Source organism: Podarcis bocagei (genome assembly GCF_964188305.1).
Source record: "Podarcis bocagei genome assembly, chromosome: 14".
NCBI lineage: Eukaryota > Metazoa > Chordata > Lepidosauria > Squamata > Lacertidae > Podarcis > Podarcis bocagei.
Genome location: NC_138139.1, coordinates 49396895 through 49420642, shown reverse-complemented (window position 1 = coordinate 49420642; position 23748 = coordinate 49396895). Strand labels below are relative to the sequence as shown.

Here is a 23748-nt window from a genome sequence, read left to right as displayed (position 1 = left end):
GGGAAGATAGAAATGCATACTAAGAGATTAGATTGGAAAGTTTTCAGACAGGATTGATGGAAGTAAAAAAAAATTTTGAATAAGATGTAAAAGTATGTTTAATTACTGTTGAAAATGATATGTTAAAAAACTAATTATATATATATATAGAGAGAGAGAGAGTTGTGAGTTGACCGTATATTTTAAAACTTCTGAGTCTTTTAAACTAAACCGCCAATTTTTTAAAAACAATATCCAACTGCTAACAGGCCTTCTGAAATTAACGGACCTACAGCAAATTGCTCAGGTCTTATTAATTTCAGTGGGTCTATGCTCTGCATAGTTTTAACACTGGATGCAATTCACTGGTAGGAAACAAGGCAGTTTATCATTTGCCAGGAAGGCTGGGGGTGGGGAAATCGCAAGGCCAGAATAACCCACAGTGCCAAACCCACCTGCCCCAGCAGCTGCTACCGTAGCAGGGGAGGCCCCCGCCAGTCGCAGCTGGTTCTGCAGGGAGAAGTCGATGTTGTACCACTCGGAGGTCCTGTCCACAGGCTTGGGGGGCATCACAAGGTTGGGGTTCTCACGGACATCGAGGATCTGCAAGAAGGAAGGGCAGGAAGGGGCGATGGATTCAGAGCCGGAAGCAGAGTGGAGGAAAAGGCTATTCAGGCCAAAGGCAGCTATGGGAACGGGAAACACAGGAGCTCATCCACATCCTGCTAGGGCCCACTTTGAACAGTCATGGCTTCCCCAAAGGATTCTGGGAAACATTGTTCGTTAAGGGTGCTGAGAGTTGACCCCTATTTCCCTCGAAGAACTACAGATCTCAGAGTGTTTAATCAGCCAATCCCTCTTCCCAGAGAGCACTGGGAATTGAAATTGAAATACAGTGGTGCCCCGCAAGACGAATGCCTCGCAAGACGGAAAACTCGCTAGATGAAAGAGTTTTCCGTTTTGGAGGTGCTTCGCAAAACGAATCTCCTATGGGCTTGCTTCGCAAGACGAAAATGTCTTGCGAGTTCCTGCGGGTTTTTTCCCCTTTCCCCCCCTTTTTCTAAGCCGCTAAGCCGCTTATCAGCTGATCCGATCAGCCGATAAGCCGCTAAAAGCCGCTAATAACGCTAATCCGCTAATCCGTCAATGGTCTTGCTTCGCAAGACGGAAAAACCGCTAGACGAAGAGAATCACAGAACGGATTCTTTTCGTCTTGCGAGGCACCACTGTATTAATTCCCCTCATTTACTGACGCACACCCACCAAACCCAAAAGTCGGTTGCCCTGTTGTTATCTTTGTAACTGTGAGGGGTTAAATCGTCTTCATATAGGATTTTGGCTTCTCACTTTTGGCCCGTTAGGGGCCAAGTGGAGTCCCACAGCATGAAAGATGATGATGATAATTAATTTATACCCCACCCATCTGGATGGGTTTCCCAGCCACTCTGGGCGGCTCCCAACAGAATATTAAAAACTTCCCTAAACAGGGCTGCCTTCAGATGTCTTCAAATGTCAGGTAGTTGTTTATCTCCTTGACATCTGATGGGAGGGCATTCCACAGTGCGGGCGCCACCACCGAGAAGGCCCTCTGCCTGGTTCCCTTTAACCTTACTTCTCGCAGGGATGGAACCGCCAGAAGGCCCTCGGCGTTGGACCTCAGGGTCTGGGCTGAATGATGGGGTTGGAGACGCTCCTTCAGGTAAGATGTTGATCCCCTTTTCTTACACGCCCCCCATCCCAACTCCCAGGCGCTTCTGACAGCAAGGACCCCCTGGCCTCACCTCAATGTCTGTCAGAAAGTGCACGGCCTCAGGTAAAGTGACCAAGCGGTTCTTGTTCAAAACCAACTTCCTGAGCTTGACACACCTGTGGAGAGAAAAAGAGGTGCTTACTGTCTCCCTTTGAACCAGTTAAGTCATATGGGGAAGGGCTGTAGTTCAGTGGTAGAGCATCTGCCTTGCATGCAGACGGTTCTGGGTTCGAATCCCCAGCATCTCCAGGTAGGCCCAGGAGGGAGCCCTACTCAAAACTGAACATGGCAATAATTCTGGCATCTGGCAAATAACATAAGGGCAGCCTGTCAGATCAGGCCAATGGGACCATGTTCTCACAGGGACCAAGCAAGCCGGATTGAGCACGAGATTCCTCTCCCCTCGTGTGGTTTCTGACAACTGGTACCCGGAAGAATTGATGCCTTTAATTGTGGAGGCAGAGCTTAGCCATTGCAGCTCGTAGCCATTGATAGCGTTCTCCTCCATGAATTTGCCCGATCCTCTTTTAAAGCCATCCACGTCGGTGGCCATCACCGCCTCCAGTGGCAGTGAGTTCCATAGTTTAACTCTGCACTATGTGAAGGAGGACGTTCTGGTCTGGATGGACATCCATTGGACGTCCACAAGCCCTAGTGTTACAGGGGGCGAAAAGGTCTCTCCATCCACTCTCCAATGCCATGCATAATTGTACAAAGGGCAATCATGTCAGCTCTTTGATGCCTTGACCCTAAACTATCTTCCCTCCGGGGAGCTCAAGGTAGTGTATGTTGTTCTCCCACCCTTCCCTCCACTAACAACAGCCCTGTGAGGTAGGCTAGGCCCTGAGAGTGTGTGTTAACTGGCCGAACGTCACCCAGCAAGCATCATGACCAAGGGAGGGACTTCAACCCTGGTCTTTGAGGCCTGAGGTCCAACACTCTAAGCATTACCCCACCACTGGCTCTCATTCCAGGCTTTAAAACTGCTTAACCTTTTAAGCCTCTGAGACTCAAACAAAACTGCCCTTCCTATTTATCATAATTTATCAACTGTTATTTGCTGGGGGTGGGGAATCCAATGTGGCGGTCTTTCGCTTTTATTGCTCAGCTCCTTGAGAGAAGCATGTGTTGAAGGCTGCACGACAGAAATTGAATAAAGGAAAATAAATATGAGAGGCTTGCCCCAAAATTGATGAATTACAAGCTTTGGGGTCATAGGTAGGTAGAAAGAGACATTACAGTGGTACCTCTACTTATGAACGCCGTTCGCACCCCAAAAAGTCTGTAAGTAGAGCACCACTCTTGCACATGCGCGAAGCCCGATAGAGTGCTTCTGGACATGCGCAAAGTGCGCAGATCGCTTCTGCACGTGCAGTGAACCTGGAAGTAAACACTTCCGGGTTTGCCACGTTCGTAACCTGAAAAGCCGCAACATGAAGCAAACGTAACACAAGGCATGACTGTAATTGTTTCCAAGGTAGCGGCAGAACAGTGCCGATTTACAGGAATCGTCTCTGCCTGGAAGCACATCGGCCAAAGGCACATAAAACCATGTCTGTGTGCACAGCCAACCATGCAGATAGTCCTCTGGGAGGAAATACTGTGCCTCAAGGCCACTTGGAGGAGGGCTTGGCATACCTGCACAGGCTTTCTGGAATCAGTTCCAAGTTGTTGTTTGCAGCCATGAATTCTTCCAGGGAGGCCAGCTTCCCGATCCCCGAAGGAATGCCGTCAAAGTCCAGCTTGTTGGAGTTCAGGTAGAGTTTCTTCAGCTTGGTCAGCTTACAGATGGCCGACTAGGGTGGAAACACGTGCAAAGAGTCAAGCAGAGCAAGGGAGATGTGCTCACGTAAAAATTTAATGTTATAATATATTAAGCTCAAAGATCAGGATAATAAGGAGGGAAAGAAATTGCTGAATTAATTAATTGAATTGGAACACAAAAAAGGGAGGTATGAGGAGGTCAGGGAAACAAGGATATGAATGTAAGATATGGAAAGGTTGATTTTTTTATTTTGATTTTTTTCCTTTTTTCTGTAAGTGTACTTATTTTTTTTATTCTGTATTTTTCTTGTATTTTTATTTTTGTCTTTTACTTTTGTATTTCTTCTTTTTATGTAATTCCTTTTTCTGAAACTTTAATAAATATTTTATATAAAAAAGGGAGATTTGCTCATGAATTCATTTGTTGATCCATTCATTAACTCGCTCATTTTAAACACTGATTTTCTGCAAGGCTGGGCACTGAAAAGAGTTTGGTGCCCCCATATATATATATCTAATTCAAAATATAAACAGTAGTAAATCCCAAAATATAAGTTTATTTTTCAAAATGAAACAAAACCTATAGTAAGATGGAAAAGAATGTTTGTTTTCATTTATATTTGAAAAATGCTCTCTTACTTTTTCTAACTGCGAAATCTTAAATTAGATCCTCAAAACTAATCTTACGTCATGGGTAGGCAAACTAAGTCCCGGGGGCTGGATCCGGTCTAATCGCCTTCTAAATCCAGCCCGCGGACGGTCTGGGAATCACCATGTTTTTACATGAGTAGAATGTGTCCTTTTATTTAAAATGCATCTTTGGGTTATTTGTGGGGCATAGGAATTTGCTCTCCCTGCCCCCAAATATAGTCCGCCCCCCCCCACAAGGTCTGAGGGACAGTGGGCCGGCCCCCTGCTGAAAAGGTTTGCTGACCCCTGTCCTACGTAATACACCTCCTTATATACCATATTTTCTGCTTTATAAGACGCACCAGACCATAAGACGCACCTAGTTTTTGGAGGAGGAAAACAAGAAAAAAAAATATTCTGAATCCCAGAAGCCAGAACAGCGCTGCGCAGCGATCCCTCTCGCTGTTCTGGCTTCTGGGATAGCCGTGCAGCCTGCATTCGCTCCATAAGACGCACACACATTTCCCCTTACTTTTTAGGAGGGGGAAAGTGCGTTTTATAGAGCGAAAAATACGGTAATATATTTTTTAAGCTGCTGCTATATCTGAATTGTCTGTTATACCCAATTGCAATTCAACGTATTCCTGTTGTGTTTTATGATTTTCCTGATATTGTAAGTGACCCGGAACTGGTCTGGGACTGATAATAATAACATTCTAATTCTTCCTCGCAGTCTTCTCCCTCGTCTCCCTCTGACCACTCATCGTTGTCCTACTGCCACCGACCCCCTGGCTCTGAGCCTTCTTTCCGTGGGGGTCCCCAGCTGCTTCCTCCCACCATTCCTCTGCGGCCAACCAGTAGCATGGCAGAGCTGGTGTCCCAGTTACCTGGACGGGGAACGCCACCTACCGGCAAGGAGGTAAGCTGGTTCCTGGACAGATTGAGGGTCTCCAGCTGGCACCACTGGTCAATGCAGAGGGAGAGCTCTCCAATTTGGTTGCTGCTGAGATTGAGGCGCCGTATGTTGGACAGCGTGTAGAGACACTCGGGGACGCGGGTCAGGTCATTACAGGAGAGGTCCACATCTGAGCATAGGAGGAGGAAAGAATGAAAGTGAGGAGAGTCAGAGTTCAACAAGGGTGGGTTCCAGAGGAGCCTCCCCATAACCTGGTGCCCTCCAACAATTCTCTGCACCCATAACACAGTACAGCTCCCACAATCCTTTGCAGGAAGTCAAGCCTGCTCAAAGTGATACCTAGTGCTCTAAATTGCTTCGGTGTGAATGTGGCCCCAGTCTCTGAATTTAATTCAGGAACCTTTACGTTTCCTTAGTGGTGCAACGCTACGCAAAAACAATCCCATCAAATAAAATAATAATAAATAATAATAATAATAACAATAACAATAATATAATTAATAATAATAATAATAATAATAATAATAATAATAATAATAATAATAATAAACTATTTGTACCCTGCCCATCTAGGGTGGGGGTGGGGCAGGGATTCTACTGTTTTTATGAATCTGCACCCCTTTCTGTCTCAAAGGCAGGGTACAACTTCTTTGAATGAAATGAACAGGAACGAGACCTCGCCAATTCACAACCATCCTTCTTAATTCATTCCCTGTTTAGGGGAGTTTTTAATGACTACTACTACTACTAATAATAATAATAATAATTTATTATTTGTACCCCGCCCATCTGGCTGGGCCTCCCCAGCCACTCTGGGCGGTTTCCAACAAAGATTAAAAACATGATAAAACATCAAACATTAAAAACTTCCCTAAAGAGGGCTGCCTTCAGATGTCTTCTAAAAGTCAGGGAGTTGCATATTTCCTTGACATCTGATGGGAGGGGCGTTCCACAGGGTGGGCGTCACTATTGAGAAGGCCCTCTGCCTGGTTCCCTGTAAGCTCACTTCTCGCAGTGAGGGAACCACCAGAAGGCCCTCGGAGCTGGATCTCAGTGTCCAGGCTGAACAATAGGGGTGGAGACGCTCCTTCAGGTAGTTCCATGAGACTAACTTCCAGGGAAACATGCAAAGAGCTGCAGCCTCGGATTCTTCTTCACAGGCTGCTCAATGCACGGAGCTGAGCCCATTCACACATTTCCTCGGGAATCATACCTGCAAGATTTGACAAGCCTTCCAAGCTTGTGGGAAGGTTGCTCTGGGTCCGTTGTGTGTTCCTGAGGTGGAGCGTCTGCAAGGCCACCATTGCTGGGAGTTGCCTTCAGTTGAAAGAGAGGGGAAAAGAGGACAATGACAAGATGAAACCCTGAAGGATTGCCAGGTGTTCCCCATTCCTGCCTTAAAAAACTAAAATTTATTGTGGCATAAGCTTTTTGTGGACTAGGGGCCACTTCCTTAAATGCAAGATGGGGCTGTCGTCTCCCACGTATCTAGGTGCAAATTGACAGGCATGCATTTTGCAAATAATAATAATAATAATCTTTTTCAGAGGAAAATATTCCTTTGAATTGTATACCTATTATATGGAAGCTGACACCAAACAACAAAAATGGATCCTACAGCCAGCAGACTGGTATTGATGAACTGGAAGAACAAAAATATGCTCCCCTTTAATCAATGGACTGAAGAGAACACTTGCAACAGACTTTGTTTGGATAAATATACTGATATTTGGAGCGAGCATAAGTAGGTTATTAATATCATACACTATACTTTTCCATGTATAAGACTAGATTTTTGTCCTAAAAATGCATGCTAAAAATTGGGGGTTGTCTTATACATGGGTAGTGTATAGGGTGGACATTTGATTGGTTGCTGCCGTAGCTGTCAGTGGCTGTTGTGCGTGTTATTGGTTTCTGCGTCAAGAGTGGTGTTGATTTGCCAACCCTGCGGCAAATGGGCGGGCGATTTGCAAATTCTGCCGGCGAGGGGACAGACGAGAGGCAGATTTTGCAGTGCGTGAGCGATTTTTGGCATTCCTCCCTAAAAAAAGCTGAACAACTTTGTGCCCTCTCCCCCCATTTTCTTAAATTTGAGTCCCCCCAAAATAGAGGGTGTCTTATACATGGGGGTGTGTTATACAAGGAAAAGTATGGTATTAGCATATATGAAAATCATATCTAAATCAGCATATATTGCAGTCTCTTTTTCTTTTTTCCACCTTATTTTATTCAACAGAAAAACACTTTTATTTCATTTTTATTATAAAAGCATGCATTTCACAAGGTTAGGAAGTGTGAAGGGAAGCCGTGGGCCGGGAGGGGCCCCTCCTCAGCCTTGGGGTACAAGCCCTGCCCCGCATAGGTCTCAGAAGTTTTGAGGTCAGCTCCGATTACAAGGTGATAATGGAAGGCACTCTGTACAATCTCAGAGGCAGTCTCTTCTTTTTCACAAGCAGAGGAGCAAAATGGAGCTAGGTGGGGCCTCACTGGTCTCTTTCAATTTAATACAGCCCACCACCCAAAAAACAAGAAACAAAAGCTGGCTCAAGGGGCTGTAGGGTCTTCTTTTTCGAAAGAAATGCCTCAAAAGTACCACCTACTGGGATCACAAAACAAGGCAAAGGCCTTCCAAGATTGGATGGATCAGTGGCACAAATTTTGACATGTGTCCTCCTCTGGTTAATAATAATAATAATAATAATAATAATAATAATAATAATAATAATAATAATAATAATAATAATAATTTATTTGTACCCCGCCCATCTGGCTGGGTTTCCCCAGCCACTCTGAGCAGCTTCCAACAAAGATTAAAAATGCATCAAAATGTCACACTATAAAAACTTCCCTGAACAGGGCTGCCTTCAGATGTCTTCTAAATATCAGATAGTTGTTTATTTCCTTGACATCTGGTGGGAGGGCGTTCCACAGGGCGGGTGCCGCTATCAAGAAGGCCCTCTGCCTGGTTCCTTGTAACTTCACTTCTTGCAGGGAGGGAACCACCAGAAGGCCATCAGCGTTGGACCTCAGTGTCCAGGTAGAACGTTGGGGGTGGAGACGCTCCTTCAGGTATACTGGGCTGAGGCCGTTTAGGGCTTTAAAGGTCAACACCAACACTTTGAATTGTGCTCGGAAACGTACTGGGAGCCAATACAGGTCTTTCAAGACCAGTGTTATATGGTCTCGGCGGCCACTCCCAGTCACCAGTCTAGCTTCCCCATTCTGGATTAGTTGTAGTTTCCGGGTCACCTTCAAAGGTAGCCCCATGTAGAGTGCATCGCAGTAGTCCAAGCGGGAGATAACTAGAGCAGTGTTTCCCAACCGGTGTTCCGCGGCACACTAGTGTGCCGCGAGACGTTGCCTGGTGTGCCGTGGGAGGGAGGCGGGCGAGGCGGGCGGCGAGAGGCGGGGCGGCGGCGGCGAGGAGAGGCCGCCCAGCGCGGGGCTCTCGCCGTCTGCCTGCCTGGCTGCCTGCGTGGCGCTGACGTCACGGGGCTGTAACGTGCCCCACATAGGCACACGCGGGGCGGCGAGCGAGCTCCCTCCCACATCCCATCGCCGCTCGCTTCGGCCGGCCTACTGGGCTGTCGCAGGTGGAAGGCCTGCGCATGCGCGAGGTTTTCGCGCCTTCGGGATTCCCTTCACGCCTTCCTCCTCCCGGGTCCTTGAGAGCGCGGGAAGCGGCAGCGCAAGACCGGCGTTGAGCCTGGTAGGTATTGCGCTTGCCAAGGCAGTCATTTGGGAAATGAAAACTTGCAAAGCAAGCAACCAGTTCAATCTGAAGTACGTGTATGCTTAATATCCTGTATCTGAAACCTGTTCTGCCCCCTCCTCCACACTTGGTGCCATTTTCATCTACACATGCAGCAGAGTAAGTTGACCCAGAATAGTACCAATTCAGATGGCAGATGGGAGAATGACAGTGCTGAATGCTTTCCCATGTAGAACAGTCCCTGCAAATAAAAACCTAGCATATTTGGAAGAGGGATGCTAGCCTAACCATTACCTTCTATGCTGTTACTATTTTTTTATTTTATTTTTTACATAAGTAAAAAGTGACCTTTCCCCATCTGGCATGGTGGTGTGCCTCGAGATTTTTTTCATGAAACAAGTGTGCCTTTGCCCAAAAAAGGTTGGGAAACACTGGGTTAGAGCATGCACCACTCTGGCGAGACAGTCCACGGACAAGTGGAAGGTATACACCTTGGTGTTCCTGAGCTTTGCCCCCCTCCCTGCCCCGATCACACTTTCCCATCTACATTCCCAACCATGAGGACTAAGGACCTTTGCGTTTTGAAAAGCGCCAAAGGAAACTGGAAAGGAAATGGTCAAAGGCCTGGAAACGATGCCTTATGAGGAACGGCTAAGGGAGCTGGGCATGTTTAGCCTGGAGAAGAGGAGGTTAAGGGGTGATATGATAGCCATGTTCAAATATATAAAAGGATGTCACATAGAGGAGGGAGAAAGGTTGTTTTCTGCTGCTCCAGAGAAGCGGACACGGAGCAATGGATCCAAACTACAAGAAAGAAGATTCCACCTCAACATTAGGAAGAACTTCCTGACAGTAAGAGCTGTTCGACAGTGGAATTTGCTGCCAAGGAGTGTGGTGGAGTCTCCTCCTTTGGAGGTCTTTAAGCAGAGGCTTGACAACCATATGTCAGGAGTGCTCTGATGGTGTTTCCTGCTTGGCAGGGGGTTGGACTCGATGGCCCTTGCGGTCTCTTCCAACTCTATGATTCTATGATTCTATATCTATATTTTCCATTTTGTCTTTATATGCAGATACGGTTCAAGCCTTGAAATTCTATGATTCTATGAAACCTGACAGCTTCAAGGTGCTAAGAGCCTGCCCCTCCAACCCCAGTTCCCTTGCTCGAACACACAGCAAAATGAGCGCGACTGCAGCTGCGGAAAGACTGCAGAAGGCCTGCTCCCGCTCTCCTGCCCCCTTCCCCAGCTCCCAGCCGCCTCACCTGAGCTGCGCATGCAGGAGCGGGTTGTTATTCAAAATCAAGGTCTGCAGGTGCACCAGGCGCCTCATCTGGGGGGGAAGGCTCTCCAGCTTGTTGTCACTCAAATCCAGGTAGAGCAGGTCTGTCAGGTTGATGAACAGCTGGTTGGGGATGTTGTCGATGCTGCAGGGAGAAAGGGAGAGGAATGGCACACCTTGTCAGGCAGGTTCCAGCAAGGAAGCTTAACCACAGCTGGAGATTGGAGAGATCAAGGGTGGGCTGGAGGGGACCCCATTCTGCACCAGGCCTTCACACCTGAACAAGAAGCTCAAAATGGACAGCTATGATTATATCACTGCCACCTTATCACGGAGGGAGAATCTGCAGCCCTCCAGACGTAGCTGCAAGCCACCTGCCATCATCCCCAGCCACTGGCCATATTGGCGGGGGCTTATGGGACTTGGGTCCCATTCATAAGGGCAACCGGTTTAGTCACTGCTCGCTAGGATTATATTCTTGCAACTTTTAATTCAGCAAAATAAGCAGGAAACTCTGGGGTGAAACAATAGAAATATTCTCCATTAGAATGCATTGGCTAAAACTAGTACTAAACTCCTAGATCAGGCATAGGCAAACTCCCGCCCTCCAGATGTTTTGGGACTACAATTCCCACCGTCCCTAGCTAACAGGACCAGTGGTCAGGGATGATGGGAATTGTAGTCCCAAACATCTGGAGGGCCAGAGTTTGCCTATGCCTGTCCTAGATTTTCAATGGTTCTCCAAGCTCCAACAACAAACTTACTCAGCGCTCTTGAAGAACCAATACATGTTTCACCTTAAGGGCAGGCAAATTCCTCCCACACCCATTTCTGGATCTGCTATTAGTGTGGTTTCTGTGGCCAAACTGCCACACTCGCTTTTTTGTAGGCTTTTGAGAATAGTTAGGGATTCCTTCACTCTTCAGATCAAGGTGTGCATTTATTTGCTGCCTGATTTCATTGGAATTTTGCTGTCTGAAGCAGCATTTATCTACAGTGGTACCTCGGGTTACAGATGCTTCAGGTTACACACTTTCGGGTTGCGCACTGCGCCGAACCTGGAAGTACCAGAACGGGTTACTTCTGGGTTTTGGCGCACGCGCAGAAACACTAAATCGTGCTTTGCACATGCGCAGAAGCGCTGAATGACCCGCATGTGCGCAGGTGCGGAGCTGCAGGTTGCGAATGTGCCTCCTGCACGGATCAAATTCGCAACCCGAGGTTCTACTGTATTTGGTTCCCTTCATTATAAACAAAGCTTTCTTTCTCCCCCCCTCCCTTTTCTTGTGGGCATGAGACTAATTTAATGGAATATGCAGAAATGGCTAGACTGATGGGAAAGATCAGAAACCAGGAAGATCAAGCATTCCTAAAAGATTGGAATAACTTTTTTATATACTTAAAAAACCACTGTAGACAGTTAAAATCATTGGCAGGGATAACAATGACATTTATAATGTGAAATGAACTTTGGTAACTGTGATTATATAACCGACAACGGTAAAAGATGCAGGGGAAAAAGAAAAAGAGAAAACTTTCTTTGAAAATGGAACCCAGGGAGGGAGGGGAGGAGGTCTGAAGGTTTGAAAGAACCTTTTTATTTTAATGTATTGGAATGGTTAAAGTTGTTATGTACAAATTCATGTAAAACCAATAAAAAAAGTATATGTGTGTGTGTGTATTTTTTTCGCTCCATAGGGCGCACCGGACCATAGGGCGCATCTAGATTTTAGGGGGGGAAATAAAGGGGAAAAAAATTATCCCCCCCCCCCGAGCCCCAAAGAGCAAAGAAGCCAAGACAGCCAGCGGTATCCATCCCGCTGTCTGTCTTGGCTTCCTCTTTAGCCACGCACAACTGGGAGAGGCTGCATGCGGCTTCGTTTTTAGTCGCGGGGCTGGGGAGCGGGAAGCCTGAGCTTCCCCTGACCGCAGCCCCCAGAACAGGTCCGGGAGCACAGCCTTGCCGCCGCTCCTGGAGCTTGCGGGTTGGGGGAGCGCTCCGAAGGCTTGCGGATAGCTGCCCGAAGCCCGGGGTGCGCAGCGCTGCACTCCCTGGGCTTCGGGCTGCAGGCTGCTATCCGCAAGCCTTTGGAGCCCGGCGGGAACTCCCGCCACGCTCCGAAGGCTTGCGGATAGCTTCTTGAAGCCTGGAGAGCGAGAGGGGTCGGTGCGCACCGACCCCTTTCGCTCTCCAGACTTCAGCGAAAGCCTGCATTCGCCCCATAGGACGCACACACATTTCCCCTTCATTTTTGGAGGGGAAAAAGTGCGTCCTATAGAGCGAAAAATACGGTATGTATAAAAGAGACTAAGGGAAAATGCATATTCATAGCAGACACACGTCATAACTCTAGCAAAAGATCCTGGACATCTTGGTAGCATGCGTATGAATACGTGTGAGTGCTGGACACACATGTTGGTTTAGACACATAGTTTGTCACACCAGTTACTGGAAACCAGAGTTATTTAGGGGGGTGGGGCAGGGAATGTACTTTGCTCTCAGGTTCTCCTTGTTTCCCAGGGGCATCCGGTTGGCCACTGTGAGAAGAGGAAGCTGGGCTAGATGGGCCACGGGCCTGATCCACCAGGTTACTCTCATGTTCTTAACACCCCCATTTTACAGAAATGTGAACCAACCGCTCCCAACACACTCGGCCCTCCTGGGAAGACCCAAATGTTTTCTGCCCATTTTCCAGGGAGGAAATTCACCCCCAAACTTACCTGTTATGTTTCAGGTTCAGCACGAGCATGTTTTTGGCATTCTCAAGCTCCCGGGGACACTCCGTCAGCTGGTTGTAGCTCAGGTCCTAGGACAAAACAAGGAGAGATGAATCAAAAGGCGGACTTCTGCATTTGGACTGACCAGCAGCTGCCCCAAAGGTGTTCAAGCTTTCCAGGGGTCAGAAGATTTGAATAGCAATTCATAAATAAGCTTGCAATTAGCAAGATAGGTAGAGGGACCACAGAGCCACAGAGCGTAGGGCTTGCTAATCAGAAGGTCAGCGGTTCGAATCCCCGCGACGGGGTGAGCTCCCGTTGTTCGGTCCCAGCTGCTGCCCACCTAGCAGTTCGAAAGCACGTCAAAGTGCAAGTAGATAAATGCGCTGCTCTGGTTTGCCAGAAGCGGCTTCGTCATGCTGGCCACATGACTCGGAAGCTGTATGCTGGCTCCCTCGGCCAGTAAAGCGAGATGAGCGCCACAACCCCAGAGTCGGCCACGACTGGACCTAATGGTCAGGGGTCCCTTTACCTTTACCTAGCAAGATAGGTGGTGACTCACAAACTGCAGCAATCAATTAATTTATTATTTTTTATTATTATTATTATTATTATTATTATTATTATTATTATTATTATTATTATCTTCCTTGATCTAAAGAGCTCAAGAAAAGCAAACCCCTTGCTTTTTGCACTGCCTTGAGTTCTTCCCACACTCGCCTCTTCTCACTTTGATTGGCTCCAAGCGGCACAAAGGGCGAGAAGACGTCTTCTCAGTGGCTAAAACGCTCCCCGTTCATGCAGAGACCCGTCTGCAGAAATAGTAACGGGTCTTCGACCCGCTGTGACCCCGAACCGCTACACCAATATGCCCATCGCAGCCACGGAGCAATTGGGCCCAAACATACCAACACAGAGAGGTCGTCGAGCTGGAAGATGTCATCAGGAACCCCAGAGTTCTTCAGGCAGTTGGCACGAGCAACAATGGCCTAGAGGAATGTCGAAAGAGGTCAGGAAGAAATAACAAGGATACAAGTATTATATTTACAGCACCTGAACCAGACCACCAAGCCAGAATAAAAGATATCGGCTTCACGGACCACAGTTACCACACTCACTGAGCCTAACTTGGTCTCCGCCTAACAAATGCATGTCATAGCTCAATTTTCTAACAATACCAAAGAGCATTTTGTTGTCCCATTTTTCACATTATAGGTGCGCAGATTTGCTAAAAGCTCCCTTCAAGGAGAGGTGCTGTCCTTGCAATCGGTCTCAGGGTCGTGGGTTTGGACCCCACATTGGGCGAAAGACTCCCACGTCGCTTCGACTAGGTCTTTTCCAACTCTACAATTCTATGATTCTATGCGTCTTTCTGCTGTAAATCCTAACGGGCCTGGGGAATGCATAGGGCAGTTTCCTGGTCAATTTTTAGAGACCCTTTGGGGCCCAGAGGGGCTGTGGTGACCCAGTCAGATGGGTGAGGTACAAATAAAAAGTATGACGATACAGTGGACGCTCGGGTTGTGAACGTGATCCGTGCGGGATGCACGTTCACAACCAACAGCATTAGCAACCCGCGCCTGTGCACGTGCGTGTTGCGATTCGGCGCTTCTGCGCAAAGAGCGATTTAGCGCTTCTGCGCATGCGCGACCGCCGAAACCCGGAATTAACCACTTCCGGTATTTCCGGGTTTCAGCCGTCCGCAACCTGAAGCGTCTGTAACCCGAGGTATGACTGTACTGATCTTCCTTGAGGATCGGCGGGTCTGTTAAATCCATTACTGAACAGATGGCAATATATCTGAGCGTTGCAATATCTCTTAGACCTGCTACGGCCGCTAGCTCTAAAAGGGGATTGGACAAATTCAGAGGACAAGGCTCTCAATGGCTACTACAGCCTTCAATATTGGAGGCAGCAAGGCTTTCGAAGACCAGCTGCAGGTGGAAAGAGTTTTGCTCTTGTGACCAAGTTCTACCTATGAGTTTCCCACAGGCATTTGGTTGGCTGCCTTGAGAACAGGACGCTGGACTGCGTGGGGCTTAGGCCTGATCCATCGTACGTTCTTAACTTGCGCCTTTTGTTCTTCCGAGGCCGCAATTAAGAGGTGGTTTGTGGGGGGTTTTTTTGTATTTGAATGGCTGGCTAACGGTTACAGACATTTGACAGGACCGAAACCAGAGCCATCAGAGAGGAGAAGATGAATACAGTCATAACTCGGATTGAATTAGCTTCAAGTTAAATATAGTGGTACCTCAGGTTAAGTACTTAATTCGTTCCGGAGGTCCGTTCTTAACCTGAAACTGTTCTTAACCTGAAGCACCACTTTAGCTAATGGGGCCTCCCGCTGCCGCTGCACCGCTACTGCACAATTTCTGTTCTCATCCTGAAGCAAAGTTCTTAACCCGAGGTACTATTTCTGGGTTAGTATGTAACCTGAAGCGTATGTAACCTGAGGTACCACTGTATTTTCGGCTTGCGCTCCGTGGCGACCCGGAAGTAATGGAGCACATTACTTCCAGGTTTCGCTGCTCATGCATGCGCAGACGCTCAAACGCGCATGCATGGAAGCATCGAACCGCGCACGCACAGTCACATGTTACGTTTACTTCAGGATGCGAATGGGGCTCCAGAACGGATCCCGTTAATATCCAGAGGTACCACTGTATGAGGAGCAGGCCAGCTGCACTGTTCTGAGCTAGCAGGGCTTCCGAGCAACAAACATAAGGATTTCAAAAAGCATTCGGAACTTTACCCGGAGGCAAGGCAGGCCGGAGAGTTCCCCGTGGAGAGTGGTGAGGCTGTTGTGGCTCACGGAGAGATGTTCCTGTTTGGAAAGAAAGAAAGAAAGCACAACAGGTGAGGTTTGTGGACTTGCCTTCCTTGGAAGTTTTTGAGCTGAGGTTGGGTGGCCATTTGTCATGGAGGATCTAGTTGAGATTCCTGCATTGCAGGGGGGCTGGACTAGATAACATTTGGGGGTCCCTTCCACCTCTACAATTTGCTGCAATTGTTCAGCTGAAGAAATGAACCTGTGCTGCCAATTCTTGTAGTAGACCAGTATGAAGTAAGCAGCACATAAGCGGCACACAAAACACTACCAAACCATTCGACTTTGTTTGATCAAACTTACCTTCGTTGAGATCTAAAGGAGCCTGGCCAAAGGAACTTTAAAGACTGAATCTTCCTTTTGGACACAATTTGAATGAGTTTTTTTGTTTGTGGCTTCTGTAGTGGCTCTTGTACCTTGTTCTTTCAATTTTTGGATTATTAATATAAGATTTAGAACGTAGAATGGTTTGGTAGTGTTTTGTGTGCTGCAGTTGTTCAGCTGGCTGTGAACAGACACAGGGACTGCATTCAAGCATTGTGTGAATTGTCAAAAACATAAATAAACGCCACGTAAGAAGAAGGCATGCACAATTCCCAGGTGGCGTTCCACTCAGACCCAGACCTGCTTTGCATTCGGCAAAGTCCCCCGTGTGGGGTCTCCATACCCTCATTCCTTGAGCAACGAAACCTGAGCCCAAAGCCTCGTCCTTCCAACCTTGCACATTTGGTGCACATTTTCCCTTTTCTGAAACGGAAAGAGCAACCCACCCATTTGAGCTGCTCTCGCCTTGCCTTCCCTTTTCCTAGCTCTGCCTGGATCCCCCCGCCCCTCTCAAGAAATCCCTAATGCTCCCAAGTCAGCAGAAAAGCCCCATCCATTCCTGAGCTGCCGGCCAGGGCACGCTCCTCACCAGCTTTTGGAGGGAAGACAGCTCCTCAGGGAGGTAGCAGAGGCCGGTGCGGTTCAGCTTCAGCCATCGCAAGCTGGTCATCGACTTGACGTGCTCCGGAAAATAACCGCCCTGCAGTAAGAGGAGGAGGGGGGAAAACACAGAAGACGGAGACTTAGTTATGCTCTAGAACAGGGACTCCTGATCTCAAGGTTGTGGGTTCGAATCCCATGTTGGGCAAAAAGATCCCGGCATTGCAGGGGTCGGCAAACTATGGTCCGCAGGCCAGATATGGCCCGAGGGGGTCATTAAACCACCCTCCCCCGGCCCTTGCCACCTGCTCGGTCAGTCCCCACCGGTGGAAAAGTTTACTGACCCCTGGGCTAGATGTCCCTCCAACTCTGCAATTCTATGAATCCTAGGGGGAGGTGAGCCTTTGATATGTCATTATATTTGTATTTCCAGTTTGATTTGGTAAACCTCCCCTGGAAAGGCAAAAACACCAGCGTGTGAGGAGATGCTGCAAATTTATAGAGGGGAATCACAGACATAAAATCCACACAGAAACACATCATTGCTTGTTATAACTCGCTTTTGAGAACAACTCAGAGGCTGTGAAAGAAGGAAGGTTAACAACAGGAAGAATTAGAGGAACCATTGGAAATGACTATGAAAAGCATAGGAGATATGAGATGTTCAGAACCCTCCGAACTTGAAGCATGGGAAGTCCTATTAAAAAAATTATAATCTGGCAGAATATTTGGATTATTTGATATGTATATGTATAATTTGGAATATTTAATGTACCGGAACGGGTTAATTCTGGGTTTCGGCGGTCGCGAACGTGCAGAAATGCTAAATCGCGCTTTGCGCATGCGAGGAGTGCCGAATCATAACCCGTGCGTGCGCAGACGCGCCGCTGCGGGTTGCGGATGTGCACCCCGCACGGATCACATTCGCAACCCAAGTGTCCACTGTATATACTTCTGTGATGTTGTTCGCCTTTTCTCTAAACTATAAAATCCCAAACGCTACAGCCTTTCCTCCTGGCCGAGTCGCTCCACACCCTTGCAAGCTTGCCACTAGATGGTAGGGACAGTGGTTTAGATATCGAGGAGGGGGTGACAGAGATCCAAATTCTTTCCAGCACAGATCACTTGCACACTCACTGTTCACAGGTTAGTTAGATCACGGTTTATGACATCAGCCAATAGTGTGACGCGGCAGCTAAAAAAGCCAATGCAATTCTGGGCTGCATCAATAGGAGTATAGCATCTAGATCAAGGGAAGTAATAGTGCCACTGTATTCTGCTCTGGTCAGACCTCACCTGGAGTACTGTGTCCAGTTCTGGGCACCACAATTCAAGAAGGACACTGACAAACTGGAACGTGTCCAGAGGAGGGCAACCAAAATGGTCAAAGGCCTGGAAACGATGCCTTATGAGGAATGGCTAAGGGAGCTGGGCATGTTTAGCCTGGAGAAGAGGAGGTTAAGGGGTGATATGATAGCCATGTTCAAATATATAAAAGGATGTCATATAGAGGAGGGAGAAAGGTTGTTTTCTGCTGCTCCAGAGAAGCGGACACGGAGCAATGGATCCAAACTACAAGAAAGAAGATTCCACCTAAACATTAGGAAGAACTTCCTGACAGTAAGAGCTGTTCGACAGTGGAATTTGCTGCCAAGGAGTGTGGTGGAGTCTCCTTCTTTGTAGGTCTTTAAGCAGAGACTTGACAACCATATCTCAGGAGTGCTCTGATGGTGTTTCCTGCTTGGCAGGGGGTTGGACTCGATGGCCCTTGTGGTCTCTTCCAACTCTATGATTCTATGAGTCTATGATTCTATGAGCTGGGCCTGCGTGTCACTGCAAGAACATTCTCAGCCTCCAACCCTATCTCAAAGCAAAGAAACACACCCAAAAAGCACAGCTCATTACCAAATATGACTCAAACGTTATTTCCAGCTCGAGGGCAGCCACAGAAAAGTCAGGAAAGACAAACAAAATTGAAAATATAGAAATGGAAGTGGATGGATGGATGGAGGGGAGACAGAAAGAGTGTTCTGCAACATTTATTTATTTTTAAATTAGCGTTCTGGCTGAAAAGCTGGCTTATTTTCCTCCTCTATCCCCTTTTCCTTTTCTGTCATGTCTACTCAGGTTGTAAGTCTGGGCAGGGCAGGGATTCTACTGTTTTTATCAATCTGCACCCCTTTCTGTCTCAAAGGCAGGGTACAACTTCTTTGAATGAAATGAACAGGAACGAGACCTCGCCAATTCACAACCATCCTTCTTAATTCATTCCCTGTTTAGGGGAGTTTTTAATCACTAATAAATAATAATAATAATAATAATAATTTATTATTTGTACCCCACCCATCTGGCTGGGCCTCCCCAGCCACTCTGGGTAGTTTCCAACAAATATTAAAAATACATAAAAATGCCACACATTAAAAACTTCCCTAAACAGGGCTGCCTTCAGATGTCTTCTAAATGTCAGGTAGTTGTTTATCTCTTTGACATCTGGTGGGAGGGCGTTCCACAGGGCGGGTGCCACTACCGAGAAGGCCCTCTGCCTGGTTCCCTGCAATCTCACTTCTCGCAGGGAGGGAACTGCCAGAAGGCCCTTGGCGCTGGACCTTAATGTCTGGGCTGAATGATGGGGATGGAGACGCTCCTTCAGGTATACTGAGCCGAGACCGTTTAGGGCTTTCAAGGTCAGCACTTTGAATTGTGCTCAGAAACGTACTGGGAGCCGATGTATGTTTTAATGTATTTTAAATCTTTTGTTGGAAGCCGCCCAGAATGGCTGGGGAAACCCAGCCAGATGGGCGGGGTATGCATGTATAATATAATATAATATAATATAATATAATATAATATAATATAATATAAACAGTCATACTTCATGTTATGTTTGCTTCATGTTACGTTCTTTCAGGTTATGTCCCATGGCGACCCGGAAGTACCAAAACTTCTGGGTTTCGCCGCTTGCACATGCGCAGAAGTGCCAAATCACACCGCGCACCTGTGCAGATACAGCGCTTCAGGTTGTGCTCTTTTCATGTTGCGAACGGGCCTATGGAACAGATCCCGTTCACAACCAGAGGTACCACTGTAATAATATAATATAATATAATATAATATAATATAATATAATATAATATAATATAATATAATATAATATAATATAATATAATAATATAATATAATATATAGTATTTTGTATTGCTCTTATTATTATGGGCTTCAGATAGTACGGCAAGGTGAAGGTCCTCTCTCTGCTCAACAACTTGGAGAGCTGCCACTGGTCAGAGCAGGCAGAAAATGGCTGGATGGCTTGCAATGAGATCCTCTTCAAATGCTCAAGCAATTACTGTATTTTTTGCTCTATAAGACTCACTTTTCCCCTCCTAAAAAGTAAAGGGAAATGTGTGTGCGTCTTATGGAGCGAATGCAGGCTGCGCAGCTATCCCAGAAGCCAGAACAGCAAGAGGAATTGCTGCTTTCACTGTGCAGCAATCCCTCTTGCTGTTCTGGCTTCTGAGATTCAGATATTTTTTTCCTTGTTTTCCTCTTCCAAAAACTAGGTGCGTCTTGTGGTCTGGTGCGTCTTATAGAGCGAAAAATACGGGACTTGTTTGCACTGATGAACCATCACAGATCAAGCCTGCCTTGACACACTGCCTCAGAACCGTGTGGCGTCTATTGATTCAGTAGATATTTACAGGTATGAGTCACTGAGTTATCAAATGGGAAGAAATCAAAGCGATGAACATGCAACCTTAAAAAAGGATGGGAACGCATAAGTAAATTGCAGGTTTTGGCCACAGGCTTCCAGTAGCATCTGGGCAGCACAGGGTTCCTTCTGCCTCTGGGATATGAAGGAACAACTAGACCTCTTGCCCAGGTGTTTCCTAGGGTGCTCTGACACTGGTGCAATTCACATGTGCAAAGTACCGCAGAAGAAGTACCGTATTTTTCAGTGTATAAGACACCCCCTTGTATAAGACGTCCCCTATTTTGGGGACTCCAATTTAAGAAAATGGGGGGAGATTGCCCAGAGTTGGTGAGCTCTTTGGGGTGGGGCAGAGTTCTTGAGCTTTTTTCAGCGGGGATTGCCGAAAATCGCTCACCAGACTGACCTATGCTGCCACTCGCAGGCGTCGCAAAAACCACTTATCGTCTGTCCCAAAGATGCCTATCACCCGACCAATAGTCGCAGCAACAGCCAATCAACACCAGCACTTGACGCAGCCACCAATAACACGCCCAATAGCGGCTGACCATTTCCAGCTTGCAGCAGGAACCAATCCCACATCCCCCCAGCCACTATCCGCGTATAAGGCGACCCCCAATTTTAAACATGATTTTTAAAATAAAACCCCCCTCATCTTATACACTGAAAAGTACGGTATTTCAGCACTGCGGATCCTACATTCAGCAGAGGGTTCCGATCCAGCACAGGTTTTCCTATGTTGTCATAAAGCGCTAGGTGCACCGACAGCAATATGACATCGCTACGTCTAATAAAGAGGAGCCTGGATTCGCTTTTTAAAATCAAATATTCATTAGAAAAGGCAATTGTTTGCTAGTCAGCGTTGTGCAAAAATTAAGCAAGGAGGCAAGTTTTGCAAAGAGGCGACTTGTAGGCTCTAGGCAGTGTTAGAAACTCAGATATATAATCTAATCGCCAAACGGCACCTTAAACCTAGGCTACGGTTGCTGCAATGAAATGTCTTGACGCTTTTTTGCAGTGGAATTTATTATTATTCATTTCTATGTTGCTTTTCGTTGCAAAGAACAACCCTCAAAGCAGCTGACAACGTATTAAAACATCAAATAAATAAATCAAATTCAAGTTGCAGGGGAAATACTTTTGACATTTTGCTTTCCCCAATTGCCCACCTGGCGATCCCCCACACAATTGCAAGTGGACCTGCGCCAGTTGCAAAACGTGCCTGGTGTATTTTTGACACTGGCTGTAGGAGTAGGCTTGCCACGCCGGGAGCATCGCAGACCCTGAGATTTCAGAGCCCCAACCTGAAACCAAGAGGTGGACCTTGGAGATGGAGGTTAATTGGGAGAGGGGAACAGAAGTGCGCAGACCCCACCCCCACTATAACTAATCCAGAATGTGGCAGCTAGACTGGTGACTGGGAGCGGCCGCCGAAACCATATAACACTGGCTCCCAGTACGTTTCCGAGCACAATTCAAAGTGTTGGTGCTGGCCTTTAAAGCCCTAAACGGCCTCGGCCCAGTATACCTGAAGGAGCGTCTCCACCCCCATCATTCTGCCCGGATGCTGAGGTCCAGCACCGAGGGCCTTCTGGCAGTTCCCTCGCTGCGAGAAGTGAGGTTACAGAGAACCAGGCAGAGGGCCTTCTCAGTAGTGGCACCCGCCCTATGGTACGCCCTCCCAACAGATGTCAAAGAGATATACAACTTCCTGACATTCAGAAGACATCTGAAGGCAGCCCTGTTCAGGGAAGCTTTTAATGTTTAATAGGTTATTGTATTTTAGTGTTTTGTTGGAAGCCGCCCAGAGTGGCTGGGGAAACCCAGCCAGATGGGCGGGGTATAAATTATTATTATTATTATTATTATTATTATTATTATTATTATTATTATTAAGTGGCTGTGCTATCATTTGCAGCCTCCTCCTGCTGCGCTGAAGCTTGTAAAATGTATGCACAGACTTCTTACTATATTATTATTATTATTATTATTATTATTATTTATTTATTTATTAATTAATTAATTAAAGGTACTCTTGCCCTCCCTTTGACACCTGTAGCGGACCAGGCAGTCGTGGAGACTTCAGGCCATATCTGGAGGTCTGGAGACCCTATTGACGGAAAATCAGCCACATTTCCACTATGCAACACACACACACACACACACACACAGAGAGAGATGTGGCGAAAGTGCTTTAGTTGAGATTCCTGCGTTCCAGGGGGTTAGACTGGATGACCCTCGGGGTCCCTTCCAACTGTTATGATCATTTTCTGGCTTTGCAAAGCTCCATGGAAAGGCCAGCCCAAGGTGGGCTCAAACCGCTTTTCTCTTCCCCTGTTTGCAGGTGACTGGGGAGGGTGGGGACATGATTTTATCATGTTAACCGCCCTGAGACCTGCGGGTACGGGGCGGTATATAAATTTAATAATCTAATAATGATTCACCTAAAAACTGGGTGGAGGGAGTTTATGGATTTCATTGAGACCTGTTCTCCCCCCCCCCCCCATTTTCTTATAATCTGGGCGTTTTGTGTGTGAGTTTGCGTACAAACCAGCATTATCGAGCGTCAAACCTGGGAGAGAGCAGGGTTCAAATATTCCCTTCGGCCATGAAGCTCTCACTGGGGGGATCAGTCGCTGCCTCTCAGACTAGCCTATCTCACTGGGGGTTTGTGGGGAGTGTGTTTGTGTGGCAGGGAGAGAGAGAGCCATCTATGCCACCTTGGGAGAAAAAGATGGGTTATAAATGCAGTATACCTGAAGGAGTGTCTCCACCCCCATCGTTCAGCCCAGACACTGAGATCCAGCTCCGAGGGCCTTCTGGTGGTTCCCTCCCTGCGAGAAGCGAAGTTACAGGGAACCAGGCAGAGGGCCTTCTACCGGTGGTGGCGCCTGCCCTGTGGAACACCCTCCCACCAGATGTCAAGGAAATAACTACTGTACAGTCATACCTCGGGTTACAGACGCTTCAGGTTGCGTTTTTTCGGGTTACGGACCTGCCAAAACCCGGAAGTACCGGAACGGGTTACTTCCGGGTTTCGGCAGTCGCACATGCACAGAAGCTCTAAATCACACTTTGCGCATGCGCAGAAGCGCCAAAGTGCAACCCACGCGTGGACAGATGCACCGCTGCAGATTGCGAACGTGCATCCTGCACGGATCACGTTCGTAACCCGAGCGTCCACGGTATCTGACTTTTAGAAGACATCTGAAGGCAGCCCTGTTTAGGGAAGCTTTTAATATCTGATGAATTATTGTATTTAATATTTTGCTGGAATCCGCCCAGAGTGGCTGGGGAAACCCAGCCAGATGGGCGGATTATAAATAAATAAATAAAAATAATTTATTATTTATACCCTGCCCATCTGGCTGAGTTTCCCCAGCCACTCTGGGCGGCTTCCAATCGAGTGTTAAAAACAATGCAGCATTAAATATTAAAAGCTTCCCTAAACAGGGTTGCCTTCAGATGTGTTTTAAAGAGAAGATAGCTGCTTATTTCCTTCACATCTGAAGGGAGGGTGTTTCACAGGGCGGGTGCCACTACC

At 47.2% G+C, this 23748-nt stretch overlaps 1 protein-coding gene across 1 annotated transcript in view; it reads right to left on the bottom strand.

Annotated features, from left to right (window-relative positions):
* The window catches only part of FLII (FLII actin remodeling protein), a 56208-nt gene that overhangs the window by 31657 nt on the left and 803 nt on the right, over positions 1-23748 (bottom strand). Inside the window, exons 2-11 of the mRNA XM_081169383.1 lie at positions 16488-16598; positions 15500-15571; positions 13656-13736; positions 12751-12836; positions 10013-10174; positions 6253-6356; positions 5033-5208; positions 3368-3525; positions 1761-1845; positions 435-582 (exon numbers count right to left, since the gene is read on the bottom strand). Coding sequence (XP_081025509.1) covers positions 435-582; positions 1761-1845; positions 3368-3525; positions 5033-5208; positions 6253-6356; positions 10013-10174; positions 12751-12836; positions 13656-13736; positions 15500-15571; positions 16488-16598 — 1183 coding nt within the window. The remainder of the gene's footprint in view (positions 1-434; positions 583-1760; positions 1846-3367; positions 3526-5032; positions 5209-6252; positions 6357-10012; positions 10175-12750; positions 12837-13655; positions 13737-15499; positions 15572-16487; positions 16599-23748) is intronic.